The 15,957-nt window shown below is 39.5% G+C and overlaps 1 protein-coding gene across 1 annotated transcript in view; it reads right to left on the reverse strand.

Moving 5' to 3' along the window:
• Window positions 1-13,499, reverse strand: part of LOC311299537 (venom phosphodiesterase CdcPDE) — a 57,369-nt gene extending 43,870 nt beyond the window's left edge. Inside the window, exons 1-8 of the mRNA XM_084423126.1 lie at window positions 13,433-13,499; window positions 10,538-10,634; window positions 9,641-9,772; window positions 8,986-9,111; window positions 8,781-8,841; window positions 3,467-3,564; window positions 3,301-3,380; window positions 2,492-2,611 (exon numbers count right to left, since the gene is read on the reverse strand). Of these exons, the coding sequence (XP_084279252.1) occupies window positions 2,492-2,611; window positions 3,301-3,380; window positions 3,467-3,564; window positions 8,781-8,841; window positions 8,986-9,111; window positions 9,641-9,772; window positions 10,538-10,634; window positions 13,433-13,471 (753 nt within the window). The 5' untranslated portion in view covers window positions 13,472-13,499. The remainder of the gene's footprint in view (window positions 1-2,491; window positions 2,612-3,300; window positions 3,381-3,466; window positions 3,565-8,780; window positions 8,842-8,985; window positions 9,112-9,640; window positions 9,773-10,537; window positions 10,635-13,432) is intronic.
• Between the last annotated feature and the right edge of the window lie 2,458 nt (window positions 13,500-15,957).

Raw genomic sequence — 15,957 nt, forward strand, 5'->3', positions numbered from 1 at the left:
GCTCCAAATTCACCCCAAACATGCTCAATCGTTTGTCTTCGTATGTGCTGCAAAAAGTATATATATATATCTTTTTTATTATTATTTTTTTTTTATAGTAGCTAGTTGAAGTAACAAGGTAAGACCGAAACGGCAAACCAAATCACAGTATTCACTTAACTGTTATTTATCCTGTGCGTTTTCAACTTTTAACGGACACTGCGGATCACAGGATGTGTGCAATAACACAAACTCCAAGATAGGCTAAGTGTTTTACTTAGGCCTATATTGTTTTGTTAATAACATAATATGAACATTGTCAGAAATACACGCAACATAATCTGAATTTTTAGCATCATTACTCCAGTCTTCAGTGTTATGAATTTGATGCTCTAACAGCTCTAATGTGCTGCTTAATGTTGTTCTTTTTTTCCTAGAAACCAAGATATACAACCATTCAAAGGTTTTGATCAAGTAGTATATAAAAAAATAATTATTTTATTTAGCAAGGACGGATTAAATTGATCAAAAGTGAAAACATTATCACGGTTTCCACAAAAAATATTAAACATAAAAAAAACCCACGCAATATGTATTCAGCCTTTCTTAACTGAGCAGTGAGCACCAATAATAATTGAGCACAAAATCAACATCTTATGATTTCTAAAGAATAATGTGACATTGAAAACTGGAGTATACAGAAAATTCAGCTTTGACATTACAGGAATAAATTACATTTTAATTATATTAAAACATTAAAATATTAATTATATGAAAATATCTATTTATAGGCTAATCATTTTTCACAATATCAGCAGTGTTGTGCAAGTTACTTCCAAACTGTAATACATTATACTTTGTTACTTTTATTTAAAAGTAGCCTAATTATTTACCTTACAATAAAGGCTGTCTCAGAATTGTAATGCATTAGCTACTCCAGTTACTTTCACCAAAATAACTACAGAAGTAGAACTTAACATTCTAGAACGACTAGGGCTGTGTAACAATATGCAATATGAACCCGAAATCCCGACGCTCCATCCACGAACCTGTGTTGCGGTGTGAGAAGGCAGAATAGCGACACACCCCTTCCAGCTCCAGAGTCCAGATCCAATGCTATACCACATCTTCAAATCACTATTATTTGAAGTTAACATTATAAAATACATAGACTTACACCACAAAAATAGTTGAGGATAAATTCTTTGAAATTGGTCAGTTCCAGCGTTATGGACGTGACATTTGCAAGTAGGGTTGCAAAGGGGCTGAATATTTCTGGTAAATTTCCAGAAACTTTCTAAAAGTGAATATCAAAAACTGAAAATTTCCAAATAATCCTGAAAAGTTTCCGAAAGTTTCCAAATAATCCTGAAAAGTTTCCGAAAGTTTCCAAAATTTCTGGAAATTTTGCAACCCTATTTGCAAGTCAAAACTTGAAATGTAAATTATCAGAAAATGCACTTAATACCAATATATTGAAACATCTGGTTATATATCCATAGGCTTCTTCCTTAATAAAGGAGTCCAGACATTAAAAAAATATCAGTCTACTCATGCGTTTTATATTTAATATGAGGGAAATAGCATGTGCGTTCATTTTTTTTTTGTAATTCTATGAATTACACTGCGCAAACCAAAAGTAATACTACCCGCCGGATGAAGAAGCGTTGGCTCTCCGCAGAACATAAATGATTCATTTTATTCAATTTTTCGTGTTTGCAGAACTGCGTTACGGACGTGAGCTCTGAAAGCGGCACTAAAAGACTGCTTTAAAACTTTCACAGAGACCTCACACAGAAAGCACAAAGCCTTTCTTTAAGGTGAAATTCATTTTGTATTAATTGTATCTTAATTTTAATCAATGTTTCATCTACCAATTGCCAGGATTTAATAGGCAAAATAAGAAGTAAATAGGCCTCGACAATAGATAATCAGGACATAGAGGCGCCGGCGCGTGAACTGCAGCTGGTCTCATAAATGAACCGAAACTCAGCGCCTACTTGCATCACAGACATGTCTACTTTTAAACAGAACAATTCAAAACGACAGACTGCTCTCTGCTTATGTATGAAATGTGCATTTCTCTGTGGTGCGTTCACGAAGATGCAGGTGGGGGGCTGGTGAAGTCACCGTCTATAATTCGCTGAAAAATTGTACCGGCACAAAACAGCACAAACGATTGAGCATATTTTGGGTGAATTTGGAGCATGTGGGGGGGCTGGTGACGTCATCGTCTATAATTCAATTTCTGATATTTTAAAACCCAACGCAGCACAAACGAAACGAGACTATTTTGGGTGAATTTGGAGCATGTGGGGGGGCTGAGTGACCTCAGAATGACCTAAAAATATTATTTTAATATCTATAAAACCAAAACAGCACAAATGAAATTTTTTACAGCACAAACGATTGAGCATATTTTGACGACGTTTTGCGTTGGGTGGGGGGCCAACTTCACGCAGGTTAGGTTTAGGGGTCAGGTTAGTGTGTGTGTGTGTGTGTGTGTGTGTACCGGTTGTCCCTGGTACCATCTGGGATTGTTCTTCTCACTGTTGGACAGACTGAAGGAGGCGTCGAACACGGGGTCGTACATGTTATTATCCACCAGCCCATGTGACTCTGCGTACAGACCCTGCACACAACAACACACACCTCTGACATCACACACACACCACCTGCACACACACCTACACAGTCACATTTACAATCACTCGTTCTGCAGAGGCTTTCATCCAAAACGCCTGGCAAACGAGAACGTCATCAAGACATATTACTGGCAGATATTGATATTTATATGTGTTTTATGTCAGTTTCTGCTGTTCTGTTATAAAGATCTCATTGACTCACATTACAAGCATCAGAAATTCATATAAACATCATCGTGCAGAAAACAGCATATTTTTGCTCAGTTTGAGTCAGTTTTTTCCTTCATATTGTCACTATATCACACTTTATGAGCCATAAAAGCCTGATCTATCAAATATGACAAAACATAAAACACACATGCAAACTTCTGTTTTGTTCCATTTCAAAACATTAGATTTTTCGGACTATTGTTTCATATGTCAGGCTTCACGTGTAATATGGCTGGTCTCTGCAGTGTTTGTGATTTTGCTGTCCTTAATATTTGTATGAGTTTGTTTTGTTCAGTGGAAGTCCTTCATATGGAAAGATTGACGAAAGGTCAAAAACACACACATGAGTCACGACAATGAAGTGGAACTTTTCTGGAAGTTTCTCAGCGGAATCAGAGGAGATGAAAATGGCAAAGTGCGTCTGTGAAGTGTGTGTGTGTGTGTGTGTGGGTGGGTCATGACTCACTGTGGCTATGGAGTAGTGGTTAGGGAACGTCTTACTAGGGAACACGGCCTGCATGAAGGGTGCAGACGTACCGCACTTTTCTGAACAACAAACACACACATGCAGTTGATTACTGAGATTGAATAGATTAAATGAGTGTGTGTGTGTGTGTGTGAGAGAGACTCACTGATCTTCTCCAGCACTGGCACCAGTAAGCTCCACGTCTGCAGATATTCGGCTCTTAAACCATCCAGAGAAACCAACAGCAGCGGCTGCCTCTTAAAGCTACACACACACACACACACACACACACACACACACACACACACACACACACACACACACACATCAATAAACAACTAAAAAACAACCTACCAAAAATCTCCTAGTAATCTATCAGTTATCAGACGAGGAGGAGAAAACCAGACCACTGCCGTTATACGATTCAGTTGATTCACCGTGATGTGCAGCAGTGATTCACTTAATGATGTATGACTGAGTTGATTCAGTGGTGCAGTGATTCATTTCTCATTTCTTTATATTTATTCAATAACGGGCTTTTCTTCATCAGTAATTGAATTAAAAGTGGTTGAAAGATTGTGATGACTTCACTTTTAATCTTTTAATGCAGAAATTCATTTGAACTTTTACATTTTACTGGGTTGATGTTCAACTTTTTTACACTTTTTTACAGTGTAAGATCATAAACACTGAGCATAAATCTAATGATAGACATTGGGCCCTGTCTCGCACCCAGCGCAACTGACTTTGTACACCGGTGTATGTGCGTTGTGCACACGCTACATTATGGGAGGAGGAGGAGGGAGGAGGAGGAGGGAGGAGGGAGGAGGGAGGAGGAAGAGGAAGAGGAAGAGGAAGAGGTGGTCAAGGTCGAAAGAGGCCATGCACGGACCCCTATTTCTGATGATATAAGAGCAACTTTGGTGGACCATGTCATCAACCATGGCCTGACTATGAGGGAAGCTGGGCAGAGAGTCCACCCACATCTAAGCCGCTTCACAGTGGCATCTGTAATAAGAACATTCCGACTAGAAAACAGGTATGTCTTCACCTCTCTACCTTCTACTCTACTCAGATGGTATTTACAGCACTGTACTACAGTATATCACATTACCACATCACATGTTCAGGGTATTGCAGGGTGCTAATGCTCCTTTTGCAGCCAAAGTGGTAGTTTTTGTGAAACATACCATGATTCAGGGGTGTCGGACTGGGGGTAAAACCAGTACTGATTACCAGGGCCCTTGAAAAGTCTGGAATATATTTTATTTGGAACATGGGGGCCCATCAGGACTGCCTATACATAGGGCCCGGGATCTTGTGCTACACCTCTGCCATGATTACTTACAGTATAACCATTTTTAAACCCTATAGAGGAATTATTTTCGGCTTGGAGATGGCGTGTATATGACCGCCAACCACATGCCCGCATGCCTCTTCTGCAGGCAATGAAACAGGCCTGCGGCGACATTCAGGTGACAGCAATCCATGGATGGTTTCGACATGCAAGGAAGAAAACAAAACTAGAGGTATTTCGCATTTCATGGAAAGAGAGTTCGATTGCATACAGAGAGGCTTTAAAAGCTGCTAGATCTGCTTATTTTTCAACCCTATTAGAAGAAAATAAACATAATCCTAGGTATTTATTTGAAACGGTGGCTAAACTAACGAAAAATAAAGCTTCAAGCACCGAAGTTTCCAAGCAGCACAGCAGTAATGACTATATGAACTTCTTCACTTATAAGATTGATAATATCAGGGACAAAATTATAACTATGCAACCGTCTACTACAGTATCGCATCAGGCAGTGCATTGTAGTCTCCCTGAGGAAAAATTTGATTCATTCATTGCTATAGGAGAGGAAGAATTTACTAAACTCATTAAATCATCTAAATCTACAACATGTATGTTAGACCCTATACCGACTAAGCTACTGAAAGAAATACTTCCAGAGGTCATAGATCCTCTTCTTAATATCATTAATTCGTCTTTGTCATTAGGATACGTACCAAAAAACTTTAAGCTGGCTTTGATTAAACCGCTTGTTAAAAAAACGCAACTTGATCCTTCAGAATTAGTCAATTACAGGCCGATCTCGAATCTACCTTTTCTGTCAAAGATATTAGAAAAGGCAGTATCCTCACAACTGTGTTCCTTTCTTGAAAGAAATGATATCTGCGAGGATTTCCAGTCCGGATTTAGACCGTACCATAGTACTGAGACAGCTCTCGTTAGAGTCACAAATGATTTGCTCTTATCATCCGATCGTGGTTGTATCTCTCTATTAGTGTTACTCGATCTTAGTGCTGCGTTTGACACCATCGACCACAACGTTCTTTTAAATAGATTAGAACATTATGTTGGCATTACGGGAAATGCACTAGCATGGTTTAAATCATACTTATCTGACCGTTATCAGTTTGTAGCAGTAAATGAAGAGATGTCTCATCGATCACAAGTTCAGTATGGCGTACCACAAGGCTCAGTACTAGGACCGCTGCTGTTCACTCTGTACATGCTACCCTTAGGAGATATCATTAGGAAACATGGCATTAGCTTTCACTGTTATGCCGATGATACTCAGCTCTATATTTCTTCAAAACCTAACGAAACTTATCAATTCACAAAATTAACGGAATGCATAGCGGATATAAAAAATTGGATGACTTGTAATTTCCTACTTCTAAATTCTGAAAAAACAGAGTTTCTAATTATTGGACAAAAAACTTCCTCACGTAATAACCTAGAATACTGTCTAACACTTGATGGCTGCTCTGTTAAGTCTTCGTCGTCGGTTAGGAACCTGGGTGTGCTCTTTGATACCAATCTTTCATTTGAAAGTCACGTGTCTAGTATCTGTAAAACTGCATTTTTCCATCTTAAAAATATATCTAAATTACGTCATATGCTCTCATTGACAAATGCGGAACAATTAGTTCATGCGTTCATGACCTCAAGGCTAGATTATTGTAATGCTCTACTAGGTGGTTGCCCTGCACGCTTAATAAACAAACTACAGCTGGTTCAAAACGCAGCAGCTCGAGTTCTTACCAGAACCAGGAAGTATGACCATATTAGCCCAGTTCTGTCAAAACTGCATTGGCTCCCTATTAAACATCGCATCAATTTTAAAATATTGCTTATTACTTACAAAGCACTGAATGGTTTAGCTCCGCAGTACTTGAGCGAGCTCTTAACGCATTATAGTCCGTCACGTCTATTACGATCTCAAAATTCCGGCCAGTTGATTATACCTAGAATATCAAAATCCACTGCTGGCGGTAGATCCTTTTCCTATTTAGCACCAAAACTCTGGAACAGTCTTCCTACCATTGTCCGGGAAGCAGACACACTCTGTCAGTTCAAAGCCAGATTAAAGACACATCTCTTTGACCTAGCTTTCACATAATACATTATAGACTTCTATAATTTAATGTTATGCTGCATAGATTAGGTCAGCCGGAACCGGGAACACTTCCCAAAAATCCTGATGTACTCGTTACATCATGAGAAGAATGGCATCTACGCTAATTTTAGTGTCTGTGTTTATCCCAAGGTTTTTCCTGCAGCCTGCCGGATCCGGGCCGTATCCAGATCTGACGAAGGACCTTCACCTGGACCGATGACAACGCAGTGCTGAAGTGCCAACTAGTCTCTCCCTATGGAGGATCCCACTACCACTCTACAGATAAGGCGTTGTCGGGAAAATTCGTCTTGCGGTCCTACCCCAAAGCAACAAATAAAATAAAATTCCTTATCAAAATTTATAAGGAAAGACAAGTATTTTGTTTAGGCTTGGCTTGTAGGGAATTCCAAACCTGCGTATATTCTAACGCACATAACTATAGAACCCATTCTAAATGCGCATGTGACCGCCATCAGCGTTTCTCACAGGTTCGCGTTTAAAGTCTGTGTAGAGAGAATGGTGTCGTCTTAGCGGCCCCTAATTTAATAACAAATGATCATTGCGACGGAACCAAATCAATTAAAACTAACTTTAGATGGAAATAACTTAACTCTGCTGTAAAGCCGAAACAATCTCTGTTACCTTAAATTATACGCTTATCTCTGTAAAGCTGCTTTGAGACAATCTACATTGTTAAAAGCGCTATATAAATGAAGATGACTTGACTTGACTTGACATGCAAGGGGATATTTTCCCCGGTGCCTAGCGGGAGAAGACATTGCTTGCGAATGCACAATTGCCATGATTTTCTGTGTTTACAGTATAGTGTTTTTTCTATTATTATTTTTTAATTATTTTTTGCTTTATCTGAATTCATGTTACTGCAATGTACAATATTGAGTAGGCCTATTTGCTTTTTTGGTTGTTTGAAAATGTGCCTCCTGAAAATATGCCTTCTGAATAAACAGTGAAAATCAAAGACTGCAGTGTTTTATATAAAGTAGACTAGTGTGTTCCCCCTGATCTGAAAGTGTATGCATATGATGCAAGTATGTGTCATTTTGTCATCAGAGTTACATTTTGACAAAGGAATGTTTTGATAGTAGAGTTTCAATTTGACACAGATGTGAATGGTATATTTCCCAGTGTTGTGTCATGTTTACTTGTGTGTAGAGTTTTGGCACAATGAGCGAAGTTTAGCAAAATGTGTTCAAGCAACGGGCAAAAACTGTATTAAACTATATAGTGTGTGTATGAATGTGTCAGTGTGTGTGTGTGTGTGTGTGCATGAGAGTGTTTGCATTTAAATATGATCTTACTAAGACATATTACTGGCAGATATTGATATTTATATGCGTTTTATGTCAGTTTCTGCTGTTCTGTTATAAAGATCTCATTGACTCACATTACAAGCATCAGAAATTCATATAAACATCATCGTGCAGAAAACAGCATATTTTTGCTCAGTTTGAGTCTCTGATTAAAATTGAGCTGTTTTTTCTTTCATATTCATATTTCCTTCACTTCAAAACATTAGATTTTTCGGACTATTGTTTCATATGTCAGGCTTCACGTGTAATATGGCTGGTCTCTGCAGTTTTTGTGATTTTGCTGTCCTTAATATTTATATGAGTTTGTTTTGTTCAGTGGAAGTCCTTCATATGGAAAGATTGACGAAAGGTCAAAAACACACACATGAGTCACGACAATGAAGTGGAACTTTTCTGGAAGTTTCTCAGCGGAATCAGAGGAGATGAAAATGGCAAAGTGCGTCTGTGAAGTGTGTGTGTGTGTGTGTGTGTGTGTGCATGTGTGTGTGTGTGTGTGCGTGTGTGTGTGTGTGTGTGTGTGTGTGTGTGTGTCTATGAATTGTGTGTGTGACGTGTGTGTGTGTGTGTGTGTGTCTGTGAAGTGTGTGTGTGTGTGTGTGTGTGTGTGTGTTTGTGTGTGTGCGTCTGTGAAGTGTGTGTGCGTGTGTGTGTGTGTGTGTGTGTGTGTGTGTGTGTGTGTGTGTGTGTCTATGAATTGTGTGTGTGAAGTGTGTGTGTGTGCGTACGTGTGTGTGTGCATCACCTGGCAGGGCATTTGGCTGTGTTCATGTCCACACACTCATCCTGAACCCACTGTGTGTCTCCTGCATCACAGACATTTTGAAGTAGAAAGATGGAAACAATTCATTCATTTATTTATAACTTCAAAACAAATATTTGTACACTGTACCTGCTGTATCTTGAGTCTGCGTGTGTGTGGTGTACAGTCAGTAAAGCCGGAGACTCACCCTTACAGACGCTGTTGTAGTTGGAGCAACAGTCTCCGGCGCTCAGACAGTCCTCAGAACAGTGGCACTTACTGTCCGACAGGCGCGTCTCTCCACAGCGCAGCGCCGTACACTCCCAGATCTGAGCTGTAACACACACACACACACACACACACACACACTGCTTATTTACAGCTTTAGTTGAATATCTGCCAAAGTTGCTAACTTTAGCTTGGTGTCTGTGAGGGACGGACATGTAAGTAAGGGATAATGTAGAGCGAATACAACCCGACAGCCTGAAGGGGTTGTATTCGCTATAACAACCGCCTCGCTCTACATTATCCCGCTTATTACATGGCTACCTACCAAATCAATCAATCTTTTGACACAAAATATTGATTTAAAAAGGAGTTTATTGATTTAAAAACGATTGTATTGCTTCCACTAAAGAAAGTAGTCCGTCAAGTCTCAGAATCCTGCGTCCATAGCAACGCTCTGTTTATCATGGCAACGGTGTGTTATACTTCGCAGCGGCCTGATATCAAGAAATAACACACTGCATTCTACATTAGAATTTAACCAAGCCATGTAATAGCTATCTGTAAGTGCGTGTAAAGCTGTTTACAGAACGAGCAGATGCTCAGATAACACACAGTTCCTCTGCGGTGTCACTCACAGGGCAGGAGACAGATGTCCTGGTAGTCATAGCAACAGCTTCCGGTGTCCACACACTGCGCGTCACAGCGGCAGGAGCGAGAGTCCGCGTCGAACGGCTCGTAGCAACGGTTCCTGCAGGATGCTGACACTCCTGACACACACACACACACACACACACACCGCTGTAACTCGCTGCTTCACTTCTATAGTGCGATGCATCGTTGAAGAAATCAACTAGCTAGACACGACTGTTTCCCGAAACTGTACTGTCGCAAAGTGGTCGTTCAACCGCGTGCAGGAGTCATAACTTATTTTAATGAATCGGTTTGAAATCGAATTAATGCTAGATGTTTTACTATATATTACGGACATGCATCTGAGGACTAATTCTCATTTTTCTCAGTTATTTTGCTCGATTTCCAGATTCATTAACGTTCTCGTTCGCACATGCGCACTCTTGAAAACTACGCTTTAAATCTCTTGCCAACTAAAAGACGTAAATGACATTTGTATGTATTCTAAATAATTAACAAAAATTTCAAAACAGAAGTTTCTGTAATACAGCCTCAGGTCATTATTTTACTAAAAAATCAATACAAGAAAACAAAAAAACAATTTTCAAATTATATTATAATATACCCTTTTTAACTAAAATATGCAACTGAAATGCAATTATTATTATTCTTGTGTATTTTATTTTATTTTTTCAAATTAACCTGTTAACTGCCAGTTAACACTCAAAGTTCATCCTGTGAAAACAGTTTAGAAAATGGACATTGTGTTACCATAGAAACAGTACTTTAAAAACTTTTAATGGCTTAATTTTTGGAGCACAATTTGGTTAGACATGTGGATTTGATTTTATATCATTTTCTATAAGCAAAATATAAGGTGTGATATCTAAGTTGTTTCTCACCTTTATCTTTATTCCTGCAGTCTTGCAGCTGGAGACCAAGACCTAAACCCAAACCCAGAATAATCACGAGCACACACACCGCCAACAGCACTGACAGCTGCACACACACACACACACACACACACACACACACACACAGAGCGAGAGATTAAAACATCACAGTTCTGAATGCATCAATAAAGACTAAATGAACATGTACAGGATTCTGCTGATACTAGTAGACAATATCTCATAAGCATTCAGAGACTGTAAGGAATCTGCACACCATGGGTCGTCTAGATTCATCTTCTCAGGTTTTCTAACTCTTGTTCTTTAAGAAGCTCCACAGACACACAGAATCTGAGCGTGATTGATTAACCCTTGACTAACTGCTAGTTGACTAGTTCTTAATAAACTTATTTAATATAGTGGCTGTGTTTATGCAGCTGATGCAAACGTTAAAGGCACACGATGCAACTGTTGTCCCTCTAGAGGTCAAAAGCAGAACTACATGCATTTTGCAGAAGAACATTGGTTGCAGTTGTGCTTCGGGTCTGTGCGGATGAATATATGACGACACACACACGAGCGAGTGACGAGTGACCATTGCGTCAGGTCTAATATAAACACGTATAACAGGCTATAGTGAATCAGGGTCACACAAAAACATGTATTTACAATTATTATTGTATTTTTACAAATTAAATTAAATTCAATTCAATTTAACTCAACAAACTCCTCTGTGTTGCATACTTACAAATTCATTTCATAATTTAAATAACCATATAATTGTCACCATTATGTTCTTTTTGTTTTAGATTTGATGGACCTTTGTGTTCCTCTGTCCTGGTTTCCCGCCAATCATCAGTTACCGTGGAAACTAACACTGATCAGTTACCATGGAAACTAACACTCATCAGTGACTGTGGAAACTAACACTCATCAGTTACCGTGGAAACTAACTAACAGTCATCAGTTACCGTGGAAACTAACACTCATCAGTTACTGTGGAAACTAACACTCATCAGTTACCATGGAAACTAACACTCATCAGTGACCGTGGAAACTAACACTCATCAGTTACCGTGGAAACTAACTAACACTCATCAGTTACAGTGGAAACTAACTAACAGTCATCAGTTACCGTGGAAACTAACACTCATCAGTTACCGTGGAAACTAACACTCATCAGTTACCGTGGAAACTAACTAACACTCATCAGTTACCGTGGAAACTAACTAACACTCATCAGTTACCGTGGAAACTAACTAACAGTCATCAGTTACCGTGGAAACTAACACTCATCAGTTACCATGGAAACTAACACTCATCAGTGACCGTGGAAACTAACTAACAGTCATCAGTGACCGTGGAAACTAACACTCATCAGTTACCGTGGAAACGAACTAACACTCATCAGTTACAGTGGAAACTAACACTCATCAGATCCGTGGAAACTAACTAACACTCATCAGTTACCGTGGAAACTAACTAACAGTCATCAGTTACTGTGGAAACTAACACTCATCAGTTACCGTGGAAACTAACACTCATCAGTTACCGTGGAAACTAACTAACACTCATCAGTTACAGTGGAAACTAACTAACAGTCATCTGTTACCGTGGAAACTAACACTCATCAGTTACCATAAAAACTAACACTTATCAGTTACCATAGAAACTAACACTGATCAGTTACCATGGAAACTAACACTTATCGGTTACCATAGAAACTAACACTGATCGGTGACCGTGGAAACTAACACTGATCGGTTACTGTGGAAACTAACACTCATCGGTTATCGTGGAAACTAACACTCATCGGTTACCGTGGAAACTAACACTCATCAGTTACCGTGGAAACTAACACTCCTCACTTACCGTGGAAACTAACACTCATCGGTTACCGTGGAAACTAACACTCATCAGTTACCATGGAAACTAACACTCATCAGTTACCGTGGAAACTAACACTCATCAGTTACCATGGAAACTAACACTCATCAGTTACCGTGGAAACTAACACTCCTCAGTTACCGTGGAAACTAACACTCATCAGTGACCGTGGAAACTAACACTCCTCAGTTACCGTGGAAACTAACACTCCTCAGTTACCGTGGAAACTAACACTCATCAGTTACCGTGGAAACTAACACTCCTCAGTTACCGTGGAAACTAACACTGCTCAGTTACCGTGGAAACTAACACTCATCAGTTACCGTGGAAACTAACACTCATCAGTTACCGTGGAAACTAACACTCCTCAGTTACCGTGGAAACTAACACTGCTCACCAGCTTGTGTTTAAGCACCTCCTCCTTCAGTCGACGGGTATTGTCTTTGTTTTGAAATATTAACATGTTTCCTGTGGACGAGGGTCGTTCTTCTGTTTATCACACACACATGTCAGGTGTAGGTCCATAAAAATGAAACGGCGCAGTAAACCGGTTCAGACTTTGTATTTCGACACTTCACTGCACTGTATTACACTGAACACACCGGAGAACCTGTGCGTCACACGGCAGAAAACAAGTTTTTACATTCATCTCTCCAGTACAAATATTTAAACATCCTTAAACCAGGATACACTTACTGGAGACGCACAACATTTCAGACATTCTTGTTTTAAGAGAAATGTTTCAAAATTAAGTTTTAACAAGAACAAATATTAGCAGGCCCCTTGTGTGTGTGTGTGTGTGTGTGTGTGTGTGTGTGTGTGTGTGTGTGTGTGTGTGTGTGTGTGTGTGTGTGTGTGTGTGAAAATAAACCAGCTCTGTGAATATGTGACTCAGACATGATTCGAGCTTCATGAAATCTCACGGATCCCTCAGGAGCGACAGCAATAACACACGGATCTTACAGGAGGAATTATAGGACTGATTCACCAATGATGAGCAAAAGAAGAGTCTCAACTCACCAGAAGAATCTTCTGTTTCTTCCTGCTCTTGAAGTCCATTGTGATGTCCAGAAGAAACTGACAGGAGTGTGTGTGTGTGAGTGTGAGTGTAAGTGTAAGAGTGAAAGGTGAACTCTGGACTGAGTGTTTGTGAACAGAAGCTGACACACACACACACACACACACACACACACACACACACACACACACACACACACACACACACACACAAACACATCAACAGAATCACGTTTACTACACACACACTCACACACACATCAACAGAATCACGTTTACTACACACACACATCAACAGAATCACGTTTACTGGCATAAAGGAGCAACTGACAAGTGTTCGTATGTTAGTAATCATCATAAATTACAGTTTTTAAACGTTTTTAAACTTGACTGTGTTTCCATGAAATGCTCCTTTAAACGTTTTAGGCTCAATTTTCGTGATATTAACTTTGGAACACAACTTGGTCAGATATATGGCTTTGATTTTCTAGCAGTTTTAAATTTTATTTAATTTTTTTTAAAGTTATTTAGTCAAATATATATACTGTATAAAATAAAACATGTTTAGTGTAGTACTTCACAGTATTACACGTCTGTACCGTCTACAGTTTGAGATGTGCTGATCTCAGGTCTGCACTCATGAATTTCGCCATAATGATCATCAGTTTATGGAACTACAAACATTCCCTCAATTAATACACTTTATTTTCAAGGTTGTAAATAAAGCAAATATTATTGGAGAACATTTTACAAGAAATATTATTTCAAATTTTTTTTTTTTTATTGAATTAAATGCTGTTTCTTTGTCATTATTTGTGAAATTCACTAGCAATTTCTGAGCAAAAATAGTTTCAAAGTAAATGCTACACCAAATGTGTATTCAGTGTACGAGCTGATCCCAGTGTAGAGGAAACTGAGAGAGTAAATACAGAGATTATCAGATAGTGTGTTTTGTGCAGATAAACTGGAGAAACACATAAACGTGTTAATATTTCACTGCTGATTATCAGACCAGTATCTGTGATCTCATAAAAAGAGCAGAGAGTGACACACACACACACACACACATACACACAGACACACACACACACACACACATGTCTGGTTCACTATCTTTGTGGGGACTCTCCATAGACTTAATGGTTTTTATACAGTACAAACTGTATGTTCTGTCCCCTTACACTAACCCTACCCCTAAACCCTCCCATCACACTCTCACACTAACCCTACCCCTAAACCTACCCATCACAGAAAACTTTCTGCATTTTTACATTTTCAAAAAAATATAATTTAGTATGTTTATTAACCCATTCCCCTCATGGACCGCTGGCTGGCTGGACCCCACAATGGAGGTGATCTCAGGTTTAACTATCCTTGTGGGGACATTTGGTTCCCACAATGTAATATAAATCAAACGCACACGCACACACACACACACACACACACACACACACACACACACACACACACACACACACACACACAGACACACACACACTTCTGGGTAGTCCATCGTCGTCTGATGATGACTTCTCCTATAATGTGTGGGTTCTCTGATGACTGTATAGTCCGATCGGTCTTTCACAATTTCGTGTAAAAGTTTCTCCTGATGGCCTTAAGGGGGCAGGAACAAGCATGGCACACACACTCGCACACACACATTCACACACTCACATGGCCTGCTTTCTCTGATGTCTTTAGTCAGGCGATGTTCAGTTCTCCTGTCTTCGTAAGTTTGTACTCCATTCTGCCAGAGTTGCTGCCAGAGCGTGCGATTCGCTGCACTGGTTTCCAGGGATGTGGGCTTTATCACACACTTCTTAAGAAAGCCTTTTAGTTGGTCTTTCAGACTCTTTTTTTGACCAGAAGCCAAGATGTAATTGACCGTAGAGTATCTTACGTGGAGGGCGACTTGGCGGCATTCTCACAACATGACCAAGCCATCTGAGCTGGTGGAGCATTAGGGTTGCTTCTATACTCCAACAGTTGGTTTTCAGGATCTCAATATGTGGCACTCGTTCTTGCCATGTCACTTTGAGGATACGCTGCAGGAATCTAATGTGGAAAGATTCCAACATTTTCAGATGTCGAGCATAGATGGTCCATGTTTCACAGCCATACAGGAGAGTGGTGAGGCAGATTGCCCGATAAACAGCAATCTTTGTGTGTAGATGTTAATCAGTATTGCTAAACACTGTTTTCCTCAGTCTCCTGAATGAAGGTGCAGCCTGATCGTTTCGCTAGATAAGACCCTTATTTCTCGACTGGGATCGTGTCGAGACTTTTAAGCTGCATTGAGACGGACATTTGAACCTTCTGTGAACATTGGAATCGTTTGGTTGCCATTGAAGTCCATTCTGTGTAGAAAAATCCTGGAATGTTTTCCTCAAAAACCTTCATTTCTTTTCGACTGAAGAAAGAAAGACATGGATATCTTGGATGACATCGGGGTGAGTAAATTATCAGCAAACATTTTTTTGAAAGTGAACAATGGATTCGCATGAATTGTTCGTAAGTTAAAAGATTTC

This window comes from Rutilus rutilus, assembly GCF_951802725.1.
Source record: "Rutilus rutilus genome assembly, chromosome: 11".
NCBI classification, from domain to species: Eukaryota; Metazoa; Chordata; class Actinopteri; order Cypriniformes; family Leuciscidae; genus Rutilus; species Rutilus rutilus.